Source organism: Podarcis gaigeae (genome assembly GCF_964106915.1).
Source record: "Podarcis gaigeae genome assembly, chromosome: 1".
Taxonomy (NCBI): domain Eukaryota; kingdom Metazoa; phylum Chordata; class Lepidosauria; order Squamata; family Lacertidae; genus Podarcis; species Podarcis gaigeae.
Genome location: NC_139678.1, coordinates 79,745,992 through 79,771,616, shown reverse-complemented (window position 1 = coordinate 79,771,616; position 25,625 = coordinate 79,745,992). Strand labels below are relative to the sequence as shown.

At 43.3% G+C, this 25,625-nt stretch overlaps 1 protein-coding gene and 2 long non-coding RNA genes across 5 annotated transcripts; 2 read left to right on the top strand and 1 right to left on the bottom strand.

Moving 5' to 3' along the window:
* Positions 1–8,258: 8,258 nt before the first annotated feature.
* Positions 8,259–11,109, top strand: LOC310839813. Its single transcript, XR_014561666.1, has 3 exons — positions 8,259–8,374; positions 8,473–8,660; positions 10,875–11,109. It is a non-coding gene; the product is annotated as an uncharacterized lncRNA (long non-coding RNA).
* A 638-nt stretch (positions 11,110–11,747) lies between these two features.
* LOC310837480 (uncharacterized protein) lies at positions 11,748–19,173 on the top strand. Of its 3 annotated transcripts, none has more exons than XM_083724124.1 (5): positions 11,748–12,042; positions 15,225–15,340; positions 16,697–16,862; positions 18,211–18,404; positions 18,914–19,173. In XM_083724124.1, exons 3-5 carry the CDS (start codon positions 16,811–16,813, stop codon positions 18,947–18,949), a joined length of 282 nt encoding a protein of 93 aa, XP_083580250.1. In that variant the 5' UTR covers positions 11,748–12,042; positions 15,225–15,340; positions 16,697–16,810; the 3' UTR covers positions 18,950–19,173. The 3 variants fall into 3 exon arrangements, with proteins under 3 accessions (XP_083580250.1, XP_083580249.1, XP_083580251.1); XM_083724123.1 differs by having other exon boundaries at positions 11,748–12,243; XM_083724125.1 differs by lacking the exon at positions 11,748–12,042 and adding an exon at positions 15,050–15,101.
* A 3,042-nt stretch (positions 19,174–22,215) lies between these two features.
* Positions 22,216–25,607, bottom strand: LOC310839630. The gene is made up of 3 exons (XR_014561555.1): positions 25,467–25,607; positions 24,240–24,424; positions 22,216–22,465 (listed from the first exon to the last, which is right to left on the bottom strand). It is a non-coding gene; the product is annotated as an uncharacterized lncRNA (long non-coding RNA).
* Positions 25,608–25,625: the final 18 nt, after the last annotated feature.

Sequence of the window (25,625 nt, the reverse complement as noted above, 5' to 3'; positions counted from 1 at the left end):
CCCTAAAGTATCAATGTGTGCTGCGAGCAAAGCGTCATCCAGAGAAGAAAACAAACAGTTGTTATACTTATAACACTCCCCTGTTGTTTCAGTTCCACCCTTGGAACTACCCGCCACTGGTTTTACCAATGTATCTCTCTGGTTGTGTGACTTCCAAGGAATGAGTGCTTCTGCATTACCTTGGTTAACAACTCTCTGTTGTGCCTTTGTCTCTGACTCAGACACAGCTACAATTTGACCTTGGTCGTTTACAACAGCAACAGCTAAGTTAGCAAACTCTTGTGAATACCTCTTGGGTGGTACACCCTTCGTTGCTCTCTCAGATCTACGTAAGAGGTGCTGTTCTTCTCTGCTTTCTGGTTCAACCTTTGAACTCTCTGGAGAACCAGTACCAATTGTAAACAGTGGTTCATCCTCCTCTTCTGAGGGTCTAGTCATTATTTGAGATTTCCTCTCAATGACTGTGACAACTGAGCTGTCTGAGCTATCGCTGTCATCATCAGTACTACTGAACTCAATAAAATCAACATCATCATCATCATCATCACCTGTGGGAAATATGTGAACAATCACTCTCTCCTGTTCAGGAGCACTCTCTAGGAATTTTGTGAGAATCACCTTTCCAGATTCAGACAAAATTACTCTGTAGAGACCCTTTTCATAACCCACAAAAATGCCTCTGGCATTCTTTACTCCACCCGGAGCTTCTGTTCTCACATGAGACCCAAAAACCTTGAAATGGGCAACAGAAGGTTTTCTGTGGAACAGTTTCTCAAAAGTAGAACTGCCCAACTCTTTTGAAAACTTTCTCAACCACGTGTAACAAAATGACATTAGCGACTCAGCCCAGTACTCATGTGGCAGATGTGAACTAAGCAATTGCGCTTCCATTCCCTTTTGTAATTCTTTGTTCACCCTTACACAAACACATCTGTTCCAAGCTTCTTCGGAACTAGCAACTTTGTGTCTTATCCCTTTCTTCTTCAGGAACCTCTGGAACTCCTGTAAAATAAAAATTGGCTTCTTATCTGTGCAAAGACAATCTATGTCAGCATCATGCATATTTTTAACCTTGTCACAAAACTCTTTAAACCTTTCTAAGGCTTCCTTCGGTCTCTCCAAAAGATAAATCCAGACAAACCTGTGAAAGAATCAACACATATTAGGTAATACTTTGCATTGCCTCTAGATGGTGCTAAAGGACCAATCACATCAGCATACACCCGCTGAAATGTCTTGTCGACCCTCGAGGTGACCTGGTTGGCGTTCTTCTTGGCTACACCTGCAAAAGAAATCATGTTAGAATCACAAGAATTACATTCCATGTAATCTGTTTGATCAAAAGTCAACAAATACAGTCCATCTTTCTCTTTGGCAGAAAGATACAACTCTCCATCTTTGTAGATCTCGCAGTGTTGATCATCATAGGACAGTTTTAGTCCCTTCTTGGCACTCTGCGAAACGCTGAGCAGATTGTACTTCAACTCTGGAACCAAATAAACATTGTTTATAGTCAAGTGGACTTTCAAGATACACAGTCCCAATTCCGGTGGCTTCCAGCTCTTGACCGTTGGCTTGTTGCACCGCGAAGCTTTGCTTCTTTAACGTAGAAAATAGTCCTCTGTGTCCTGTCATGTGAACTGTGGCTCCAGTATCGATGACAAAGAAATTCCCCGCTTCTGGTGTGGCTTTTAGCGACATCAAAGCCTTTGCAGTCTTTGCCTTTGGCTTGGTATGACTTTTGTCTGACGCCTCAGATCTTGCGGAGCTTCCCTTGGCTCCTTTGTTCTGACGTGGCTTCTTACAGTACCGCTGAAGATGCCCAGTTTGTCCACAATTGTAGCATCGGACAACGTTCAAAGCTACAGCATTTTCTCCAGTAGCAGTGGGGGTGTCAGAACTCCGTTCTTGTCTCCCCCTGTCCTTGACTTCCAGGGTGGCAAGTCTGTCATGTTCATTCAGAACGACGGCAAAGACCCTCTCCGACGTTAGATCTCGCGCTGGGAGAGACCCCAGCTGACTGGCAACTGTTTTGTAAGTCCGATTCAGGCTGTTGATCACCATGAAGCAAAACACTTCCTCCTGCAGACAGAAATTGCGTTCCACCATCTGTTGACGCAGAAATTTCATTTCCGTCAGGTGCGCTTGAACATCTCCATCAGGTGCAAGCCTCAGGTTGGTCAGCTTCTCAAAATACAGCAACGCTGAAGAACCTGCATCTCTCTGATGTGTCCTTCTCAGCGTGTCCCAAACATCTTTCGCGTGCTGTAAATCCTGTATATGGATAAGCTCAGAGTCTGACATGCACAGAATTATAGCAGTTCTGGCCTTCACATTCTGTGACTCCCAAGCACGCGTTGGTGCTGCAGGGATGGGGTTCTCAATCACCCCAAACAGTCTCTGATTCTGCAGCAAGGCCTTCATCTTAATAGACCAAGATGCATAATTGTCACTGGTCAGGAGGCTTGGAGAAGGGAGGCCTCCCCCCTTCTTGGCATCCATTTTAAGTCCTTGCATTAACTCTCAAACACAAGCCTCTAAAATCCAATAGCTGGCTTGTTTACACTCTGTGCACCTGGCAGCTCTGAACGCTACCTGCTTTGGAAAGTCCCTTTCCAACAGGTCGTTTGTTTGGGCCTAAGTCAAAACAAAACCTTGTTTTTGCCTCTCCGAGACAAAGCCTGACTTTTCCAGCTCTCTCGTGAAACTGGCCTACGTTGCTAAACAACAGCGTTCCTTCCCTTGGACAGGATTAACCACAGGAATGTTTGGAATGCAGAGCTCTTGTCTCTCGGAGCTGTTTTTCCCAAACCTTGCTCCCTCGAAGCAGAGAATGAATCAATCTGCATTCACACTTCTAAGCCCGAAAATCGCATACCTTGGGCTCCGTAGCTTGGCTTTCAGCCTCCTCTGGTCAGCTTCTGGCTGCAGAGAATCAGCTTTCTCACCTCAGGCCTCCATGGAGCAATGAAAACAGCAGCTCTGCCACTCATTGATGCAGACTCCCATGGATCGAAGAAACCATCAGCTCTGGTACCACTGTTGGAATTCTAGCCCGGTCAGAGGTATGTGCCTATCTGTTCAGGCACCGGCTGAATTCCTTAGACCTCCCTCCGGCGACTCCCGGCAGGAAACAACACGAGGTCCGTTCCGGCGATTTTCCTCAGGCTGTGAGAAAAACACACCAACTGCTTCTTCTCCTTTTCCTCCTCCCTGCATATCCCCAGGGAGGGGAATCAGACACAGACAGAAATGTATCTACATGTCTTTATTTGTGTCTTTAGCAGTCATACAGTAAAGATGTCTGCTCTCTTCAACAAACAGAGAGAGACTCCAAACTCCACCCATGTACATCCTGTACAGGTCATATAACACACACTGAGCTAACATCCGGTGCTCAATAAGGAGAATGGACTGCCCCTTCGTTTCCATGGCAACAGTCACATACTTCCTGTTTGGCTTTCCAGCCACAACCAGCAGACCGAGCTGCTAGAGCCTTTGCTTGCTGCAGCATTGCTGCTTTAGAAAAATGGCTGCCATGAACAGCAAAAAGTTGGTGACAGTACTCCATATCAGTGAGTACCAAAAAAACAACAAAAAACAGCTGTATGTGTGTGTGGTATCAAAGGTCAGGAAAACTGATGTGTCTTCAGCATATGACTGAAACTACACAACGACGGTGTTAGGCGCATATCTGCAGGAAGAAAATCACAACAATTAAGAATTCATAATTAAAAACAGTTAAAATCAAACCACAGTCGCAGGAATAGGGTGAGCCCAGAAAACATACATATCAAATGTCAAAAGGGTAAAGAGATGTGTTGTTAGCATTCACCAAAAATTGTACATGCAGGTCCCACTATCCAAACACAAAGTGTTCTTAGGAAGTCATTTGTTATGTGAGCTTTCACTTAAAAGGTCAATGATTTCCAATTATTCCTACAGGGAAATTTGTGACTATGGAATTTTGACCCCAAATTGATGGGAAAAAACAAGAAAACCCTCTGAACAAACAAGGAAAGAATACATACTCTCTTATTTGTCCAATCTCTGCCCCTCGCCCCATGGTTTATGGCAAAACAGTTGCGACATACAAAAAAACTTAAGACTTCTTTTTGTTTACAATACAACGCAAGGGTCTGGCTGTTGGGATATCTGAATCTGTGGTGTTATAGCGAGGTTTGGGTACTAATAACTCATGTTTGAATAATGTTTTGTATAACAAGTGTTTGGATAGCAGAACCTTTGCGTGTATAGCAAAGATGCCAGACTCTCTTCTGTGGTCAGGGATTTCCACAGCTTATATGTTATGATTGTTAAATCACTAGCTATGTTTCATGGGCAGCAATTCTTAAGTGAAATGAGTAAAGTGGCATCTGAAGGGTAGTATAGAAAAGAAAGAAAGAAAGAAAGAAAGAAAGAAAGAAAGAAAGAAAGAAAGAGCAAGCCACAATGTGCTGCCGGACTTGGGGACAATGGTGTGTCACTTGGTAGAAAATGCCATCTCTGGGCAACAGGCCTCCTCAGAAGCAGAAAGGGCACTAGATGGTCACTGGAAGGTGCCATATTGTTAGATGGCTGAGGAAGGAGCTTTGGTCCCTATCCAATGCTGCTGTTCCACTAGCACAGCAGAGCTTTCCTCTCCTCTTCCCTGCAGCCCACCGCCATCATAAGCTGCTCCAGAGGGTTGGAAGATCCTCTACAGCAGATATTGAAGGTGCACAGGTTAATGAAAGGGAAGTCCTGCTCTGTGAGTAGAACCTGGGTTGCCATATTTCAAAAGGAAAAACCAGGAACTTCTTCTTCTTCTTTGAAGTCTCTCAGCCAGTGTGGTGTAGTGGTTAAGAGCGGTAGTCTCGTAATCTGAGGAACCGGGTTTGCGTCTCCGCTCCTCCACATGCAGCTGCTGGGTGACCTTGGGCCAGTCACACTTCTCTGAAGTCTCCCAGCCCCACTCACCTCACAGAGTGTTTGTTGTGGGGGAGGAAGGGAAAGGAGAATGTTAGCCGCTTTGAGACTCCTTAGGGTAGTGATAAAGTGGGATATCAAATCCAAACTTTTCTTCTTCTATTTACATAAACACTGAAAAAATGCGAATTTTCAATTGACTTGCCTAAGATCCAGGACAAAGTGCCACCTTTTGGATGTCAATTCCGCCTTTGAAATCCCAGTAATGTCCGGGGAAATCCGGACATTTGGCAGCCCTAGTAGAACTCCATGCATGCAGTGCTGGATATAACCCTTTATCTCCCCCCCCCCCCGCCCACTCCTAATACAGGTCCTTCATTCAACTGACAATCTTAATAACACAGAGATATCGCCAACTCGTTTTCAAAGCATGCCATCCAAGCATGAAGAAGGGAAAACATGCCTGAATCCAAATCAATCCCCAAATCAGAAAAGTCAATAGATACAAATAGATCCTATATGGTAGGTAATCCCTTAATGACCTAAATTATTTAGAAGTAGCATTTATATTAGTGATTCCTGCCAAAGACATTTTTGACCGTTAATAAAGCCCAAGGCTATACTGGTCATTTGGAATTTAGCCTGCTATGGAATAGCCTGCTTTTTCCTTCCTACACCCCTCCTTGCCACACAACAACCATTTGCTGTTTGGATGCCTTGAAAATATTTTGGTCACTAATATTTGCAGATTCCATGATTGTGTCTTGCAATTCTTAACAAAAAATGCTCCCTGATCCAGCAGGATTTTTCGCACCACTTGTTTATTTTCAAGCATGTCCATTGCCTTCAATTTCATTTGCAATATCACCCAATCACCCATTATACATTTGGAACATTGCTATCTTTAGAGACAGTTTTGGAGAAAATCTAATCCAAGAGAGGGTAGGAGAGTGAAAATAAAATAAAATACGGGTGTTCTGGAATGATATTAAAAGAAGCCTTGGTGAAATTTCAAACCACAATTTCAATCTGAATCCCATAGCTATTTTTAAAGGAAATTTCATAGAAGTAGTACCACCTCAAGGACCTCCTCTCCACAAATGAACTGACCAGACCCTGCAGTCGTTATCTGAGGCCCTTCACATACCTCCTCCATGAGTGGCCCAGAAAGCAGCAACACAAGAACAGGCCTTTTCTGTGTTGGCTCCCCGTTTGTGGAATGCTCTCCTCAGGGAGACTCAACTGGCAGCTTTGTTACATATCTTTAGGCACCAGGCCTTTGGCTAATTAAACAATCTATGTGTGCGAGGGTAATTATTCTGTTGTTGTTGTTCTGGTATGTATTTTTATGATTTTATATTGTAAACTGCCCCTGTGATCTTAGGATGAAGGGTGGTATAGAAATTTAATAAATAATAATAATACCAACATGCTATAAAATAGTGGAAAGTTTACCAATTATAAATAGCAAAGCACTGGGATGGGAGGTGGGAACACACACACACATAAAATCTGGCACAGGATACCAGGGAACAAAATATCCTGTGAATAATTGTGGTAAGGTACAGTAAATATGATCAACTGAAAATCTGGTATAAATTTATTTCATACTGGAACAGTGAACTCAGTCCAATAATACTGGTAATGCATGTTGAGAATGTAAGCAGAAATGTGAGGCAAGAATAACTACAGAGAACTACAAATGTGGTAGATCCTTCTCTTTTACGTAGTATTTCAACAAGGAACTCTTTGGAATGGATAAATATGATTCCTGATAACTAAAGTATACAATTTATGGTTCCTGGTAAAATGAAATGTGTTATATTTTGTCCCTTAAATAAATACATATTTTTAAAGGCACTGAGTGCAAGTCTCAGGGCATCTGAAAAAGAGGTAGCAGCTACACACCTTGTATGTAAGAATTACTGTACTTCCAAAAGAGATCTGTTGTGAGGGTTTTTTTCACATTTGCCTCCTGTTCTTCACCCAAGTAACTCAGAGCCACTTTCTAGCTTCACAATAGGTTAGCTATGCCAAAAGCGTGATTTCCCCAGGACTGACCTGCGAGCTTCATATGTCAATAGCAATTTTGCATATCCAATCTCAATATTCCAGCTGCCTTTTCAAAATTATTATGTACAGCATACCCTCCAACTTTTATCCGATGAAAATAGGGATGTCCCATTCCATGATAATTTTACTTTTTATACCCCACACATCTTACTGGGTTGCCCCAGCCACTCTGGGCAGCTTCCAACATATATAAAAACATAATAAAACATTAAACATTTTTTTAAAATCCCTAAACAGTGGTACCTCGGGTTACATACGCTTCAGGTTACAGACTCCGCTAACCCAGAAATAGTACTTCAGGTTAAGAACTTTGCTTCAGGATGAGAACAGAAATCGTGCTCCAGCTGCACAGCGGCAGCAGGAGGCCCCATAAGCTAAAGTGGTGCTTCAAGTTAAGAACAGTTTCAGGTTAAGTACAGACCTCCAGAACGAATTAAGTACTTATCCTGAGGTACCACTGTACAGGATTGCCTTCAGATGACTCGGGAGTCAAATAACTCCATACCCCCCAACATTTCTCCAATGAAAATAAGGACATCCTAAGGAAAAGTGGGACATTCTGGGATCAAATCAAAAACTGGGTCGGCTTCTCTAAATCAGGGACATCCCTGGAAAGTAGGGACACTTGGAGGGTCTGAATACAGTGTGCATATATGCCTACAAGGAGCTGACCTGGGCTAGGCCCCTGCAGTTCACAGAAGGGGTCAAAAACCTGCTTCTGTCTTTCAAGGAAGTCCTTTATAGGGCACATCACAGCAGCCCATACTCTGGCCACTAATTTTGCAATATGTGAAGCCACTCTCCATCTCCTTCAGATCTGATTCTAGGACTGAAATGTTCCAAGAGACACTAATCAGTAAGAGAATTCCTCTCTTGTCTATATTTTCTCTCCCACGGAAGATAATTTTTAATGTAAAATGCTCAGAAAACTTTGGTTATTGGGCAGTATAGAAACATAGCTGTCAACTTTTCCCTTTTCTTAAGAGGAATCCTATTCAGAATAAGGGAATTTCCCTTTAAAAAAGGGAAACGTTGACAGCCATGTATAGAAATGTGCAAGGATGACTGCAATGCTAACTCCACTTACCTGGGACTTGGGAGTAAGCACCACTGAATTCAGTAGGACTTACTAATGAGAGGACATGGTTAGGTTGCCCCATCAGTAAATATATTAAGTAAGTAAATACCAGGAGAAATGTAAATAAGGTCATGTGTGCTCCTTGTGGGCGGAGTGGTTCTTGCTACCTCCTCTGTGTGTATAAATAAACACACACCCCAAACAGTTTTGCTGCATATTGGAACCCATACTGGGATTTCTTCTCCACCATGAAGCTGACACTTGTCCTTCTGCTCCTCGCCCTGGCATGCTGCCCCTTGGATGCGCATCACCATGGTAAGCATCACTCTTCTGGTAACTATCACCATGACACTTAATGGCTCTTAATAGTGTTTTTAACAGCCTGTTTGGGTTTTTATTTTCCTTCTCCCTAGATTCCCACAAAACATGCAAACCTATGGAGAAATTTCTAGGTGCAAAGTTTTCCGGAACAGATTCTGAGTATATGGAAGAACTTGAACGTTATTCTGACAATGAAGATGCCATCCAAGCTGCAATGGAAGTAAAAGAGCTGATTGAAACATTTTCAGATGAGAAACGTTCGGAATACTTGAAACTTCTGGTAATTTTAAGCATTGTCCTTTTTCTTGCTGGCTTTTTGTGCTTCTAACTCATAACAAGAGACAGGGGGAGGAATATGATATTGTGAGTGTCAAACAGAATGCTCTCCTCTCTCTTCCTGCCGCAGGCTGTTCTGGGGGTTCTCCTGACACCCCAGAAGGGATTGGGGGGTAGAAGGGGAGTCATATTGCACTAGTGGGAGCCTGTGCACTGACGTCTGCTAGCACACTGGGTTAATTGAATCCAACCCAGGATGTATATGTTTCCGCCCCCCCCATCTAATTTTTTAATTTCATTTTTATTTATGAATTTATAAGAGTACAAAATACAGAACTGAAAAATAAAAGAAAAAAGTGAAAGAAAAGGAAGGGGAGAAAGGGGGGGGATACATTACATCAACCCATAATTCTATTTCATCGACTTCCCATCCATCCTTCCATGGTTCCCTAAAGTTTCCCTTTCCTGCTGCATATTCTATTTTTTCTAACTATTTAAACATTCAAATACTTCCCAGTATAAACTATAACTGCTGAGCTTACTCCAAACCGACTAAAGTTCTAACATTTTTACAATGGTTTTTTAGGTAGTCTACAAATGGCTTCCGTCCCGGGGATGTATATATTCTAACCTATCCCACCAATTACAGTCTCTTGGTTTTAAGAGAGTGTCTTACCCTGCAGATTGAAAGTCATATGACAAAATCTGGTGCTCTAAAACGGTTTTAAATACGTTGCCTGACCCCAGCACTCTCCACATACTAATTTACATCCACAGCACACGTATCTGTATTCTCTTTTCATCCCAGATAAATGTTTGCGTGGCCAGGCAGAGACTCCCGACCCCAAGAGCCATGAATGACTCATGAATGACTCATGACAACGTGTTATGGGATTAAATTGACCACAACTTTATTTAAACTTTCAGATGTAAGAAGACCTTAGCTTAGGCATTGGGCATCTATCCCTCCCAGTCCCCAGCTGGGGATCTGGAGCACATCCTGGTAATCAGATCTGTCTGGGAAGTGGGCTGGCTCTGGAAGACATTTGTTTACGCAGTGTCCACCACCATTTCACTGCAACACTGGGGAGTGCCCTGACAACTTTTCAGCTTATGGCCCTTTAACGGGGAACCCTGGGATCGCCGCTGCAGAGGGGGAGCATCACCGCTAACCCCCCCCCCCATATAGGGAAGATAGACTAAAGGATTCCACCCAAGGCCTAAAACCTCCAAAGTTGTGACATCTGCTACGGGGAAGGCTAAACTTGCCAATGCAGGGAAATTCCTTCCCGGTCCCTTAACAGCAACCATCCTAAGACCATAGCAGCACCTGAATACCTGTAAAAGAAGTTAACCTGTAATAAAAGAGCATTAAACAAAGGGAGGGTAGGGAAGGTGAAGCTCTGGAGCTGACTGTGTGCTGTCAGGTAGGCTCCACCCCTTTTAACTACGTGAAGAGCTCTGCCTCCCCCCCCCCCCCGATAGATTTATTAGAACTGAGGTTTGGTGGGAACCTCAAAGAGCTGTGACGTGGGGAGGTGGACCAGGAACTTCTGCCATTGTCTCACGGATCAGGGTACTGCGTGCGGCCATGCAAAGGGCGCCTTCCGGTTGATGGGAGAGCGGTCATTACGGAGGTTGCCTATGCCATACATGCGAACCGAGGTACAGAGAGGAGGCAAATATACCACCCCATGAGGCAATCTCCTACTGTTTGAGAAGCAGGCTGATGATTAAATCCAAGACACAAATACTTTTTCTTCCAACACCCTTGAGTTGGCTCAACTAGAACTCCCTCAAGCCCGGTCTACCTCACCCCTTCCCTTCCTCCTCATTCATAAGGATCCCTGAAGCTCATGGCCAATAGCTGTGCCTCTCCCAGCTTTACATTACCTTTCTAATCTCCCAGCCATTCTTCATCAGCAGGCCCTGCTGACAAGGAGAAAGGCAGTGGTACGGCCCTTGGTGGTCCTTCAGATTAACCCTACTACAGTTTCAGCCCTTCTTTCTTTCTTTCTTTCTTTCTTTCTTTCTTTCTTTCTTTCTTTCTTTCTTTCTTTCTTTCTTTCCCTCCTGTATAAAAAAAATTATCTAAGTGGTGAACAAGAGTATATGAAAATATGTACATAAAGTCACTGGAGCTACATTGCATAGCTGTGATTTTCTTCCTCTTTGTCATTCAGCACTCTGTACTCACCCGGATTTCATTTAATTTCAGAAAAACTTAATGCACAAATGCAAAAAAGACTGGAAGAACTGATCTTTGGATGATGCTACGCTGATTCCACAAGCTGACTACCAATTCCTGAAATATCATATGATTGGTCCATTCTTCGATTTCGGTTGTACTGTCCTTGTTCAAAGAAGCTCCCTGTGGGACAATAATCTTTATGTGATGGAAAACCTAGAGAAATCTCATGTGTTGTTCTGCAATCAGTCATATTCAACTTGCTATTAAACTTACTGCCTTGCATTCCTTTGCTCAAGTTTCATTCCTCTAGGCTGTTAAATGTGTGCCATTTGCACTGATCTCTTGAGATTTGCTAGAGCCAGCCAGAGACTATGTTAGAGCAGAACAAGGAATGTTCTGAACAGCGAGTTGCTGGCCCAGCCCTTCTCTACAACTTAGAGAGGGCCCTTGTGTTGCTAGTTTGAGAGACAGGCAGTTGTGCTTCCCTAACTTCCAAACCCTTTTTGTGGGGGGTGGGGAGAGTGGCTAGTACTAGGGACAAATTGCCATAATGATCAGTCAGATACATTGATTCCAGAAAGTCATGGAAGCAGGTGGTAGAGTTTATGGGCCCCAACTTTGATCCAAGGAACAGGAATGCAGCTGATAGAATTGATATGCTCACCTGTGAATAAATGTCTACACACACACACACTCCACAAATGTGAGTAAATGCGCTCGCACGCTCATGATACTGACATGTGCTAGACAGTCAGGAGCTTATATTACAAGGTTAAAGGAAGGCAGCAAAGATAAGCTAGAGGAAACCATTCATTTGTCCACTTTTTCAAAATAGACAAGACCTTTCAGCAGGCAATATGATTAGCCCAGGGATGATGAACAAAACATTTCAATAAGGAACAAAGACTGCCAAATGTATCATGTGACTCTAGTCAGTGGCCTCATCTGCACAATACAATTATAGCACTATCATAACACTTTAACCGTTGTGGCTTCTCCCAAAGAATTCTGGGAAATATACTTTATTAAGGTGCTGGGCACTCCTTCCTCCAAGCAGCCCCCCATCTCTAGACCTTCTTTCTTGCCAAACCACTGTAATTGGATATTGCAGAAAAATGGATTCAGTTTAGTCCCACAAGGCTTGCACTCTTGTTTAAGAAGTCTTACAGCAGCATCCTGCACTTCTCTGAACCTGGTAGGACTCTTAACATAACGTAAGAATATAAGATGATCCTGCTGGATCAGACCAATGGCCCATCTAGTCCAGCTTGCTGTTCTCACAGGGATCAACCAGGTGCCTATGGGAAGCCTGCAAGTTGGACTTGAGCTGGACAACAGCACTCTGCTCACCTGAAGCTCCCAGCAACTGGGATTCAGATGTATGTTGGCTCCCAAGGTAGGAGGACAAAGGCAGCGGCGTAGCGTGGGTTATCAGCACCCGGGGCAAGGCAAGTAATTTGCGCCCCCTAACCCAGGGCAAGGCAAGTACAGTAATTTGCTCTCCCAAGCAGCAGCAGCAGCGAGGCTTCTCTTTCCCCACGCTCTCCCGGAGCTGCCTCTTTTCTTTCCTTTTTCCCCTTTCTCCAAGGCTTTTTGCTTTCTCTCCTTAATTGATTCCCCCTCCCCACCGCGGCGTTTCCTGGCTGCTTCCCCCCTTCCCCTTCTCTCCTCCTCGCTCTGCTTGCCTTGCCCTGCCCTGCCTGAGGGCGCCCTGAGGAGACTCCGCTCTCCTTTCTGACCAGGCGAGGTGGAAAAAAGGGGGGAAAGTCTCTTCCCGCCCCCTGCCAGACTCCCTGCTCGGCGGGGCCAGTGGAGAGAGAGCCGCAATTACCATACAGCTCCTCTCCCTCCACTTCGCCAAGCTGTCAAAGCCCGGCAGCAGCGGCAATGGCAGCAGCAGGCGCAGCCAGACCCCCGCCAGCCAGCCAGCCCGCCAGCCCGGCTTCCTCTCCTTTTTTTGCCCGCGGCAGAAGGCTTTGCTCTCCCCCTTCTGCGACCTCCTCACCAAGCCGAGCGAGCGCGGGCTCCCTAACCCGTGGATTTTAGTAGGGGCAGAGAGCTGCTAGTGCGAGTGCGCCCCCCGCCCAAGTTGCGCCCGGTGCAGCCGGCACCCCTGGCACCCCCCACGCTACGCCACTGGACAAAGGTATCATTGCTAGTAGCCACTGATGGTCTTATCCCCCATGAATTTGTCTAATCCTTTTGGAAAGCCATTCAAGTTGGTGGCCATCACAGCCTCTTGAGGGATCAAGTTCCATAGTTTAACTATCTGCCCTGAATCTTCCAGCATTCCGCTTCATTGGATGCCCATGAGTTCTAATGTTATGAAAGAAGCAGAAAAACACTTTCTCCATGTCATGCATAATTTCTGCCACATCACCTTTTTTCTCTGAACTAAAATGTCAAAAATTCTGCAGTGTTTCCTCACAGAGAAATTACTCCACCTTCTTGATAGATTTGTATAATGGTGCTTTTATGATATCAGCAGTTTTATTTTTAATTCCCTTTCTAGGTATCTTCTAGTTACAGATAGGTAGCCGTGTTGGTCTGCCATAGTCAAAACAAAAAAAATTCCTTCCAGTAGCACCTTAAAGACCAACATGCACACGAAAGCTCATACCAAGAACTGACTTAGTTGGTCTTTAAGGTGCTACTGGAAGGAAATTTTTTTTGTTTTTAGGTATCTTCTGTTGTGGAGGTGGGGGGTGATTAACAAAATCAATCCTCCTGGCAATATCTGGGAATATCCCCTCACTCACGCAGTTTAGGACATTCCACACCTTTCCTCAGTAGAGTTTCTTGTTCACCGAGAAAAATAAAGCTTACGTATATGTAAACTCAGCTTTAATAATAAAGAAAACTATAACAAAATAACATAATGAAAGAAACCAAATACGACGACATGAGGCAGGTTTGAGGCAAGAAACAAGAAGAGACAGTCGGTCCCTCCTAACTGAAACTTAATGGAACACACTGAAGGGAGGGGCTGATTCCAAGCAGAACACACAAGCCCCTCCCACCAGATACCTAGCACTCTACTATTCAAATTAGGCCCTAGTGTTTTTCTTACATCTTCAGCATGCGATTTGCCCTTTCCACAGCTGCTACACTCTGGGTCAAATATCCCTTCAGCTACTACCCCAAGGTCTCATTCCTGACCAGTCACTGCCAGTTCAGACCCTATGAGTATATATGTGAAATTAAGATTATTTTTCAGCACACTATGCATCACTTTACACTTGTTTACCCTGAATTGCATTTCCCATTTACTGCCCATTCCCTCAATTTGGAGAGGGCTTTTTGGGAAAAGTTTTGCAAAATCTTTTCATGCTAATGACTCTGAACAATCTCTTATCTTCCACAAACTTGGCTACCTCACTGCTTACCCCTAACTCTAGATCACTTTCGAACAAGCCAAAGATCACAAGTCCCAATACCAATCCTTGTGGGATTCCACTTTCCACATGTCTCCATTTGGAGGACTGTCCATTGATTCCTGTTCTCTGTTTTCTTAACCAATATCTGACCCACAAGAAGACTTCTCCTCTTATTCCATGACTGCTAACCTTACTAAACTTTCATGAGGTACCCTGTTAAAGGTTTTTGAAAGCCCAGGTACACTACATCACTGGATCAGTTCTATATGCTTGTTGACACTCCAAAATAAATCTAATAGCTTCGTCGGAAAGGGCTTGTCCATGCAGAAGCCATGCTGGCTCTGCTTCTTGATGATGTACAAACAGCCTGCCTATCTCTCTTAAGAGTACATGAAAAAAGCAGTGCCTATCTCCAGAGAAGCGGAATATGTACCCTCCAAGCAGCAGCATTGGGGTAAAGTGGCTGTAGCCACCTCGTATATTACTGATCTACTCAGTTAGCATGACCAACAGTCAGGGGATAGGAATGTTGTATTCCAGAAACATCTGGAGGGCCATAAGTTCTTGTTCCTTGACAAGATCTCCTGAAAAGGTTTTAAGGGTTGATCAATCCATTAATCCACCTGATAGCATGCTTGTGAGCACTCCTCTTCTACAGCCCACGAAGGTGTAAAATTTGCCTCAGACACTTAATACCAAACACACAAAGCTGCTTTGCACAGGTTCAGATCATTTTCCATCTAGGCGACACAGACGTATTAGCGTAAGCACTAGATTGGCTCTGTACAGCCCTGACCTCACCACCACCTTCCCCTGCCAGTACATGGAAGTGATGCTACCTCTGTCAAATGTTGTTGTTGCAGCTCCACCCAACCAGGTGAGCTGCTCTTGATCTCTTGTAATAGTATACAGCATTTTTAAAATGGGTCAGATTTCTTCTCACCGTAAGTCTCGTGATTTATTTCTTTTTAATCTTTGGCCCTTTTCACTTTGTTTTTAGCTAAGGAATCTTTCTGCCCGTGTCAGACCTTTCGCCCACAGAAAGTTATAGTACATTCCTCCACACAAGGAAAAGATAACAAGGAAAGAAGAAGGAAATCAGAAGAAACCTAGCTGGTTAGTAAAGACAATATTGTCTATACTGTCTGCTTATGAAATGAATGAATGAAGATCTGGATAATTGGGGGGAGTGAATAGAATTCAAAGCAGAATTCATAGTTAGCCTAGCCCAAAGATAATAGGTGGTATCCAATGAAGTAGTTCCATCAGTGGCGGAGCTTGGGGTCTCAAATTTCAGTGGAGCCCCGCGCAACTTCAAAATTCAGCACCCTCCGCATTTGTGCTCCATTCTAAATCATAGTTGTGGTGTCCCCAGCATTGCCACTCTCCTAAATCCGTTCCATTAGGACATGGATAAGAGAAAACACACAGGCCTGGGCACAAATCAATACGCAAAGGAGAAATGTCAATATATACACATCCTTCAATTTAGGTAATCCCATAATGACCTAAAGAATTTAAAAGCAACATTCATATTAGCAATACTTGGCAAAGTCAAGATAGTTTGGACTGTTTATAAAACCTCAGGCTATACGGATCATTTGCATTTACCTCACCATGGAACAACTTGCCCTTTCCTTTTTGCCTCCATCAACCATTTGCTCTCTATAACCTTGAAAATCTTACAGCCACTGATCTATTGTCCTGAAATTTCATTTGCATATAATTGAATACACATTTGGAAGGTTACTATATATTTATAAAGTGGTTGGGGTACAGGAATCAAATCAAAGTCACAGAATGAAAACATGAGTGTATTTGTAATTGATTTAGCAACTGCACACAGGGACTATTAAGTATAACACATGAGAGAGAGAGAAATTTTGTTTTGTTACGTTCTCGTCCCCAGAAACTCAGTGTAGCACTTGAGCCTCACAATACCCCTTTGAAGTACGCTATACCAAAAAAGAGTGATTTTCCCAGGGCTACCCAGTGAGCTTCATATGTGAGCAGGGATTTGATGCATCGAAACTCAAGAGTACAGCCATAACTCTCTCTTGGCTCTCTTGTCTTCTTAAATCCTACGTACACTCTGCATATAGGTCAACAGGAAGCCACACCTGACCCTCCTTGTGCTGTAGGAATTGATCTTGGTCTTTTCATCTTGCCAACCTTAAATTTAGTTCACCCCATTTCCACAGGATTTTTTCTTTCTTTTAAAAGCTGCCACAAACATTCAGGTAGATGATATTTCGTATCAGTTTGCTGACAGACTGGCTCTCTCCCCCATCTGCAGTGCAGACAAATAGTCAAAAAATTGATTTTGTCCCCTCAAGGAACTCTCTAATAGGGCACACCGCAGTAACCAACCCAGTGCACACTGAATTTTAAATGCACGCAGCAGCTCTCCATCAGAAATGATCAGAAATGAGGAGGAGAACAATAAGATTTAGGGCATGTGTTGTGTTGTAGGCGGAGCAGCTCGTGGGCACATAGAGCTATATATATAGATGCCTGAGCTGCGCAGCTCAGGATCCCAGATAGCTTTGCTGTGGGCTGCAACCCGTCTGAGAATTTTTCTCCATCATGAAGCTGACACTCATCCTGCTCATCGCCCTAGCATGCTACTGCTCTACAGGTAAGCATCACTACTGAGACTTCTGGCTCTTGGTTTCAATAGACGCAAGAAGCAAACATTTAGTCGTATGGCATAACATTTCCAGAGATGCCATTTGTAAATGAAATACAGTAGAATCTCAGTGAAATGAACTCCAAGAGCTGGACATTTTAGGCAATGAGACATCCTGGACCAGCTCCGCAGGGCCTCCACTCAAGTGCAGCACAATGCAAAGCAGGCTTACTCAAAAGTAAGTCCTGTTGTGCCCAATGGGGCTTTCTTCCCAGTATGCTTTCTTTAAGATTGCACAGGCCATAGTTAGGGATATTGGAGAATTCTGACGGAAATAGAAGCAGAAATTGCCTCTGTTCACTTATTCGTTCCACGTCTGGAATGAAAATCAGTTGATTGAACACAATTGGTATAAGCTGTTGTCACTTTCAGTCTGGAAATGATACATGACTGATGAGTCGTCGTCGTCCCCGTCCCCCCGCATTTGCCCCATGTTTCCATTACATAGAAATGAATGAGGTTGAATAATGCAATGGCAATGTAATTACATAATTTACATGATTATGTAAAATTTGTCACATCAGACAGTGAGACGAGTAACATAGTTTCTGACAGAAACGGTGCTTTCTTACATCCCTAGTGACAGTCTGAGCTCTAAAAAATCATTATGGCAACAAGATGCAAAAGGGAAAAAAAAGAAAAAAAGGCTCCTGTACCTTTAAAAATTTCAGCAGGTATAGTTTGGCATAGGAGGTGCATCTGCAGAAATCTCCTCTTTTACACAGCTGTTAAAAGGTGCAAGAGCCCTGTCCTTTTTTTATATAACCTGGGCACCCTAAAAATCACTGAAGATGATAGTCAGTGAGTTTAAGTGGACTACAACAGGACTCAGTTTGATCTAGTGACATGTGAATTTTATGGTAAGTTAAGAGGTCATATTTATGGCCTCCAATTTAGAAATTACTTGGCTGTGAAAAGGTCAGTTTTGGTTAGTGCTACACAGAGGAAGTATAGTATTCCCCCCCCCCCCCGTGCATCTCCAGACCCCAGGAAACATAGCACCCTCTGGTCAGGGCTGTGTGTCCCTGACATACAAACATGGTAAGGAAAGAACATTTAAACCATCCTCATGTGGTGTCAGCACAAGAAAGTGCTTTTCCCATGGAGCTTTCTTGCAGAGAAATGGGCATCCAAGCTGGAGCTGGAGCTCAGCTGAATCATATTATTTCCATCCAGTTATCAGGTGATTATTTCTTTGTTCTAAGATGACAATAAAGAGTTTAAATAAAACATGTATAAAGTATTATAAATTCAGTTTTTGTTTTTGTTTTGTTTCCTCCCCCACCCCCCATCCCAGTTTATTCTGAGCTATGTCCTTCTGTCGAGAATTCAGTGACTGAATTCCTTTCTGGAACAGCGGATGACTTAAAAGAGGAGCTTAAAAAACACGTACCTCGTTCAAAGTATGGGATAACCAATGCACAGAAGGTGCAAAGTTGTACCCAGGATGAATTTACAGAAAAGGAAAAAGAGGGGTTATATGATCTTGTGGTAATTATCTATTTTGCCATTTTTTCCTTGCCTGTGTTTGGGTATTTATTATACCTTGTATTTCATCCCGTCAAACTTTATTTGCAGTCTGCTATTTAAAAACATCATTTTAGCATGCATATCAAAGGCCACAAGTTAATATCTGATGATCTAAAAAGGATCTAAATTCTTTGTCCTGCCATCTATATTACCAGAGCCTTCTCCATATGTCAGAGACTAATTCAGGTCATACAGTAATAACTCTAGTTTAATATGCATGCAGCAGGCCTGTGCCATCATATGGAAGACCCATATTTTCCAACCCTAAAGCTGCCCAATTGTTCTGATGGTTCAGCCAAGTGAATCGAGGCAAAGTTGCCTTTTATTGACTTTCAGTCATTTTCACCATGGCATGATCTTCTACTGTTCAGGAAGCCGGCTGTTGAGTAATGCTCACCAAGAACCAGCTAGCCACAACCTTCCTCATTTCCTTTATCGCCTGTACTTACATTTGTTTCATTTCATTTCAGAAAAAGATGGTTGACAAATGCAGCAGCGACGAGTAATTTTGATCTACGGAAGAAGTCAATCAAATTCCACATGCTGACTACTGGTATTGGTTGCTGGAAAATATTGATCTATTCTTCTATTTCTTTGATCCTGTCATTGACGTTGGAGCTCCTGCCTCCCTTTGAAGCAATAATCATATGCTGCAGAAAAGCTAGAGAAATCTCCTGCCATGTTCTTCAATCATTCCTACTTGAATCATTATTAAAACCCGTGCTTTGCATTTCTGTGCTGAAGATTCATTTTTCAGTGTGTATGATAAATGCCACAGTTAATCCAGAGACTACCTGAAGGATCTAGAGAACAATTCTAGAAAGGGAATTTAATTTTTGTCGATATTTATTTATAAAAATATTTATATACCGCCAACTCAAAGCAGGGTAGAACAAAAGATAAAATGAAATGAAATGAAATAGTTTATTGTCACTTGTACAACTTGTATACAGTGAGATTACACGAGCAACCCCCACTCAGCACTCTTAGTCTTAATTCCCCTCGTTTACTGACGCACACCCCCCAAACCCAAAAGTCAGTTGCCCTGTTGTTATCTTTTCATTCAGCAGCCTAACAGCCCACGGATAGAAGCTGTTCTTTACCCTGTTGGTGCAACTAATCATACTTCTATATCTTCTGCCCAATATTCTTGCTGATATTAAGGTGCAAGTGGTTCCTAGGCACCATGTAGATATTTTTAGGACCTCCCCTCTATACGCTGATTCGTCTCCACCTATTATTAAACCCATTGTGGTGGTGTCATCTGCAAACTTAATAATTGCAGTAGATGGGTCAGATGATAAAAGGACACTAAAGAATTGTTGGGGTTCGCTAATCGGGCGCAAGCTGCCTTGGTCACTGAAAGGCCAATAAATGCCATAGACAGAGTCCCATAATTACTCGTTTATTCAGCTGAGTAAAACAGAGTGGGTGATCCACACTCACCAGTGTGATGGAGAAGCCATGCCCAAATAGCCTTTGTTCAGACTTTTTATAGGCATCCCCCCTGCCTTTCCCCCTTTTGAGGTTCCTAGCGCTGATCAAAACAGGACACCCTGCCTGGAGACCTTGAAGGGAAAAGCTTCCTGGCAGAGGGAAGTTTTCTGGAAAATTGCCTAGCAATGTTATCTGGTCTTCACATATTTGTGGCTCACCCTCCGAAATTGTAAAGCAGGCAGTTTCTTTACAGAAGCAAAATGGCATCAGTTAGTCTAACCAGAAAAACAGACAAGAACATGCCTCTGTGGCTTTTCCTGAGACCTTGAGGCATCTGCCTTACAGGATAAAATACAATAAAAACAATAAATGGCAAAGGGCTAGCATTGCTGTATCAAAGGATTCTGTCTGAATGTGGTGCACAACTCTAATATACAGTTTGTAACCATATTCAGACTTATACATCCTGCAAATGACCTGCTTATCAAGCATTCATTCTGGTTTGCTTACATAAGCAACAGCACCCTCTACAGTGCAGCTCATGGTTGGCACAGCAAGCGGGAACATAGCAAACAACTTAGTCCAGCCCACTCTGTGGAATGGAAAAATGAAGCATGTTTTTTTTGGGGGGGGGGAGGAAGGAGGGAAGATGCACACTCTCCCACCATCACCCTGCCTTCTCACCATCCAAAGACACATTCAGTCAGTAAAAAAACCAAAAACCTCAAGGAGCTGCAAAGCAACTCTGGCGGTGGGGGATCTGAGCCCCGACAGAGAGGCTTGGATGGCTGTATCTGGTCCCCAGAGCCCAATATTCCCTATCTATGCACCCTTAACAAAATACAGTTCCCAGGGAGCTGCCATTTTCTGCTTCACCTCAGGCAGCAAATTGTCTCGGAGGGCACATCTGGAGGCACCATGCTGGCGACTCCTGATCGATTGGATTCGCCAAGTTTTATGCTGGGTTTAATTGTTTTAGTTGTTGTGTTCTACGCTGAAGTTAGTTGTTTTTTTACTGGGCTTTTTAACTTTCTGATTTATTTTAAGGTTTTTAATAATAGTATAAATGCAGTGTAAAAATGCAGGCTAAACCAGCTTCCTGGCCAGGAATCACCTGGGGAACCATGTGGCTCTGAGAAGTGGACAGAGACAGGCGAATTGGCAGGTTTTAAAAATTGGGCTTGGAATGCCTGAGGCAGAAGGGGAGGGGCTGTGTTTCCAGGGACTTGGGGGAGTGAGAAAGGAGGGGTCAGAACTTCATGTAGGAGCTGAAAGGCAGAACTATCTTGGCTGCTGGCTGGAGAGGCTGTATCCCAGAGGCTGAGGAAGATGGCTGGCTGCTCTGGACTCAAGATGGCTGAAGCTATGAGAGCAGTAAGGAGAGACACCCTGGAGATGTAATGCTGTGTACTTCTCCATCCTAGGCTCAGGTTGTAAATATGTGCTATTAAAGCATGTTTCTTAAAGACACTAGCCTCCTCTGTGCCTTCATCTGCCCAATGCAAACACAACCCTGGGTAAGTGCCTGGAACCCCGGAATCTGTGGAGATTGGGATGGCGTGTAATAGTATTTTATATCTAAGGTGGCTAAGTTCTGTTAAGTTGTGGGTGAACATATCAGACAACACAGCGATTCTTCAAACAGCTCTTGTTTATTCACAGGCCAGGCCAGAACTGAACTGCAGGGTTCAGCCAGCCTGCTTATATAGAGCTCCAGTACAACGCAACAGTAACCACTTTCTGTAACTATCCAATCACTGAATGTCACTTTCAATCCCTTATTTGCATATATGGACCTGAGTGAAAACTATCTACTGTATCCCCCTGCTGGCCAAGGGTGAGAACTTCAGTACATAACAAGTTCCATTAGCAGTACTGTCTGTTCTTACCGGAAACCTGAGGACACCTCTGACTCTGTACTATAGCATATCACAAATTATAATCTCCATGTGTTTCTAATTACTCCTACATTTCACAACACATGAAGTGAAGCTGTTTCACATATTGCAAAATCAGGTGGTAAGTGAATGGAAGGCTTAGCTCACAACTGATCCTGCCCCTGAAATTAGGGAAGTCCAGCAACTATTCTGTTCTATTTTGACTTCTTTGTGTTGGGTTAGTTAGTATAACCCCTTGCATTGGGCCAATGATCTGCAGAATTATTTCAGATTGAAGATGAAACTCTTACAAATATCACCAGCCATGTAGTGTGGCATATTACAAACACCCAAGTGACTGCTACAAAGTCAGCTTTGCAACCAAAACGTTTGTGCCCTTCCCAGCAGTTCAGCTGGTGAGCAAAGAGCACTTGTCATCAAGAATACACGAAGCAGAGTTTGAATGCAAGGCAATGACTTTAATGAAACAGGAAGTTTGAGTGATTTAGAAATATTATAGGAGGTTTCTTCAAGTTTTGTAGATCATGATGGATGCACTCTAAAGGAAAGATGGGGCTCCTTGATCAGCGAGAAGGAAGGGATGCAACTTGCAGTTGGCTTTGTCTGGCTGTTGACCTGTAGGTTGCTGTAGATTTCCTTTGAAAACTGAAGCTACTGGATTGAGTCACAATTCTTCATCACCTTCCTCTGAAATTGAAAGAACAGATGAAAGGTCAGGATAAAGTGCCAGTGTCATCCCAACCTAACAATATGGGCTATATATTGTCTGGAAAGATGATTAAGTTTTTATAAAAGTTTTTACATCCTTACTATACTGGTGCTAGCCTTGATCTGAGTGGTATAGGAGCACCGTGCCTCTTCTTTATATACCGTACTAGAAACCAGAATACTACTCACACTGATACCCACCTGTTACTTTTCAATGGAATTCTGTTTGTGCAGCAGGGCTTCCCCTCCCCCTCCCAGCCCACTCTCAAAATCTCTTCTGAAGGATCCTCCAATCCTCTGGAGAAGATTTTAAAGGCACGTGCATGGTGGACTACAGGGGAGAGGAGGGGAAGGGGAAATTTTGTTGCACAAGTGGAAGTCTTCTGGACGGGCTGAACAGCAGCTTATATACGACCCAAAGACTCATGGCGTTATACCAAACAAGGGAGTCAATAGGCTGATCAGTTGGGAAAGAGGACGGGACTCCTGTATCTTTAACCGTTGTGTAGTAGAATTTCTGCAGGTGTAGCAAGTGACAACTGCTGGAATTCCTTCATCTAAACAATTATTACAGGAGCAGGAGCCACTCCCCTGTTTTTCACCTGGTGGCCACTCTGGTTACACCTCATGAGCAGCACTTTGTCCATTGAATTAGATGGAGGTAGAACCTTCAGTCATAATTAATTCAATATTCAATAATTAATTCAATATCTTTGTTTAGCTCAGTGGTTATCAAACTTTTGGGTCGCACACACACCCTGGTCCCATGAACTCATTCCCAGCATCCCCTACTGTATAAAAAGCATCATTCAGAATAGTGCTTTGCACAACCCACTAAGGAAGATAAGAATGCAGTAAAATTCAAAACAGTGACAATTAATTGCACAATTATTCAAAACAGACCGCTCCCTGCTGAAAGGCCCATTTCTACCTGGCCTAGGGGGTGGGGCCCACATTCCCCCTGAACACCCTGGGACACTGCTGGAACAACTCTTGGGTTGGGGCAACTGGTTAAAATGTTTTAAATAGTTCTAATTTTTGTTGCTCTGCTTCATTTTTGTTGGGTTGGTGTTGGTTAAATGTTTAGTTGTTTTTTAATGTTTGGTATTTTGTTGTGTTTTATATGTTGTAAGCCACCCAGAGTGGCTGGGGAAAAACACCCAGATGAGTTGGATATAAATTAAAAATATTGTTGTTATCATTATTACTACTACTATTCTTATTGAAATCCAGTTAAAACTATTTAGTTGAATTAATTCAACAGTGGAACCTCTGGCTTAGCCAGTTATCTCATAGATACACAATTATGCTGTACAAGTAGTCCACCACCTGAAATATGAAAGTTGAAATGTGAATGTAAAAGTGAAAGGATTGCATGCATGCGTGCAAAGACATACCTAGGCTCCCATGCACCCTTGGCAAGGAGCTATATCAGTGACTCCTCATCCCCACCACCAAATCCCTTCCACCTTTGGCAAGGAGATGCATCAGCGCCTCTGAGGCCAGGAGAGAAACTGAACCACGAACTCAAAAGGTTTGCTTTTGTTGCCTTTCACCCCCCACCGCTGACTTCCCCCATGAACATCAAGGTTAGGGTGTGTCTGCTGTGCCTCCCTTCCTCCTCCTCCATCTGTCCGTCTGCCTCCCTCCTCACCTCAGCTTCCCATGGTAGAGAGTGGGAACAAAACTATTTCTCCTTCTCCCCAACTCCCCACAAATGACTTAGCTTAATTTTGTAGCAAAATATAATTACCACCACAGGAAGCAGAGTTGCTTTTTGCAAAAGGCTTAATTCGCCGACACATTCTTTCAATTTAAATACAGCATTCTTGGCATCACTGTCCTCTGTGTGCTTAGAAACTTCTTTCTCAACTTCATCATCTGATTTAAAAAGCACCGTTTTTACGAAAGACTTGACAGGCTCACAGATGGAGAAAGCTGCATTAAAGCAAAACAAACAAAGAAAACAAAAACACTAAATAGCTGGCGATTTAAGAAATAACTTTTCACATACATTTTATTTCAGATCTTTGGAGTTTTAAATGTATAATGACAATGGTAACTGGGAAGAGTGTATGGCTTGATTATTTTTATTTATTCCTTGTTAGATTTATATACCGTCCTTCAAAAGATCTCAGGGCAGTTCACAAGATAAAAACACTAAATAAAAGCACAAATAAATAGTTAACACAGAAACAACAAAACCTCCCACAAACACATTTAAAAGGCTGTAGAATATTATCAGGAACGGGGAATGAGAAGAAAGAAATATAAAAGAAAAAACCTTTTCCGCTTATAGCTTCCTAATAAGCAAATTCTGCCTAAAATGCAGGGGCTGAGTTGCAATATCTCAGTAGGAACACAGGCAGCTGCGTTACACCAAATCAAGCCACTAACTAACTTAGTACAGTGCTACCTCAGGTTACATACGCTTCAGGTTACAGACTCCGCTAACCCAGAAATAGTACCTCGGGTTAAGAACTTTGCTTCAGGATGAGAACAGAAATCGTGCTCCGGCGGTTCGGCAGCAGCAGGAGGCCCCATTAGCTAAAGTGGTACCTCAGGTTAAGAACAGTTTCAGGTTAAGAACGGACCTCCGGAACAAATTAAGTACTTAACCTGAGGTACCACTGTAGTGGCTACACTGACTGGCTGTAGCTCTGCAGGATTTCAGTCAAAGAGTCTTTGCCAGCCCTGCCTAGAGGTGCTGGAGACTGAAACTGAAACCTATTGCATGTAATGCAAATGTCCAAAGATCAATTACATATCAGTAGAGAATGGCGTCCATGATTGCCAGTCGGTTATGCTAAGCTCTGCGTCTCCCTGCCACCCTTTTGCGACTGGTTCTGTCCCTGCACCACCACTTTGTGACAGTAATTTTCAGCCATGTCAGGTGGGCCTTGAGGGGTAGAAGGCTTGAGAAACCCTGCTCTACAGTGTTTTCAGGCAGAGAGTTGTGCATGGCATTACGGATGCTTACCAGAGTTGCAGCTGCATGCCAGGATGAGGAGCAGAAAGAGAAGGGTTGGCTTCATAGCAGCAAGGACCACTTCCTAGAAATAGTCAAAATGCTTTGTGACTTCCTTTGGAACCTAAGGCGCACAGCCGAGAAAGAAGGAGATATATAAGAGGCTACAAG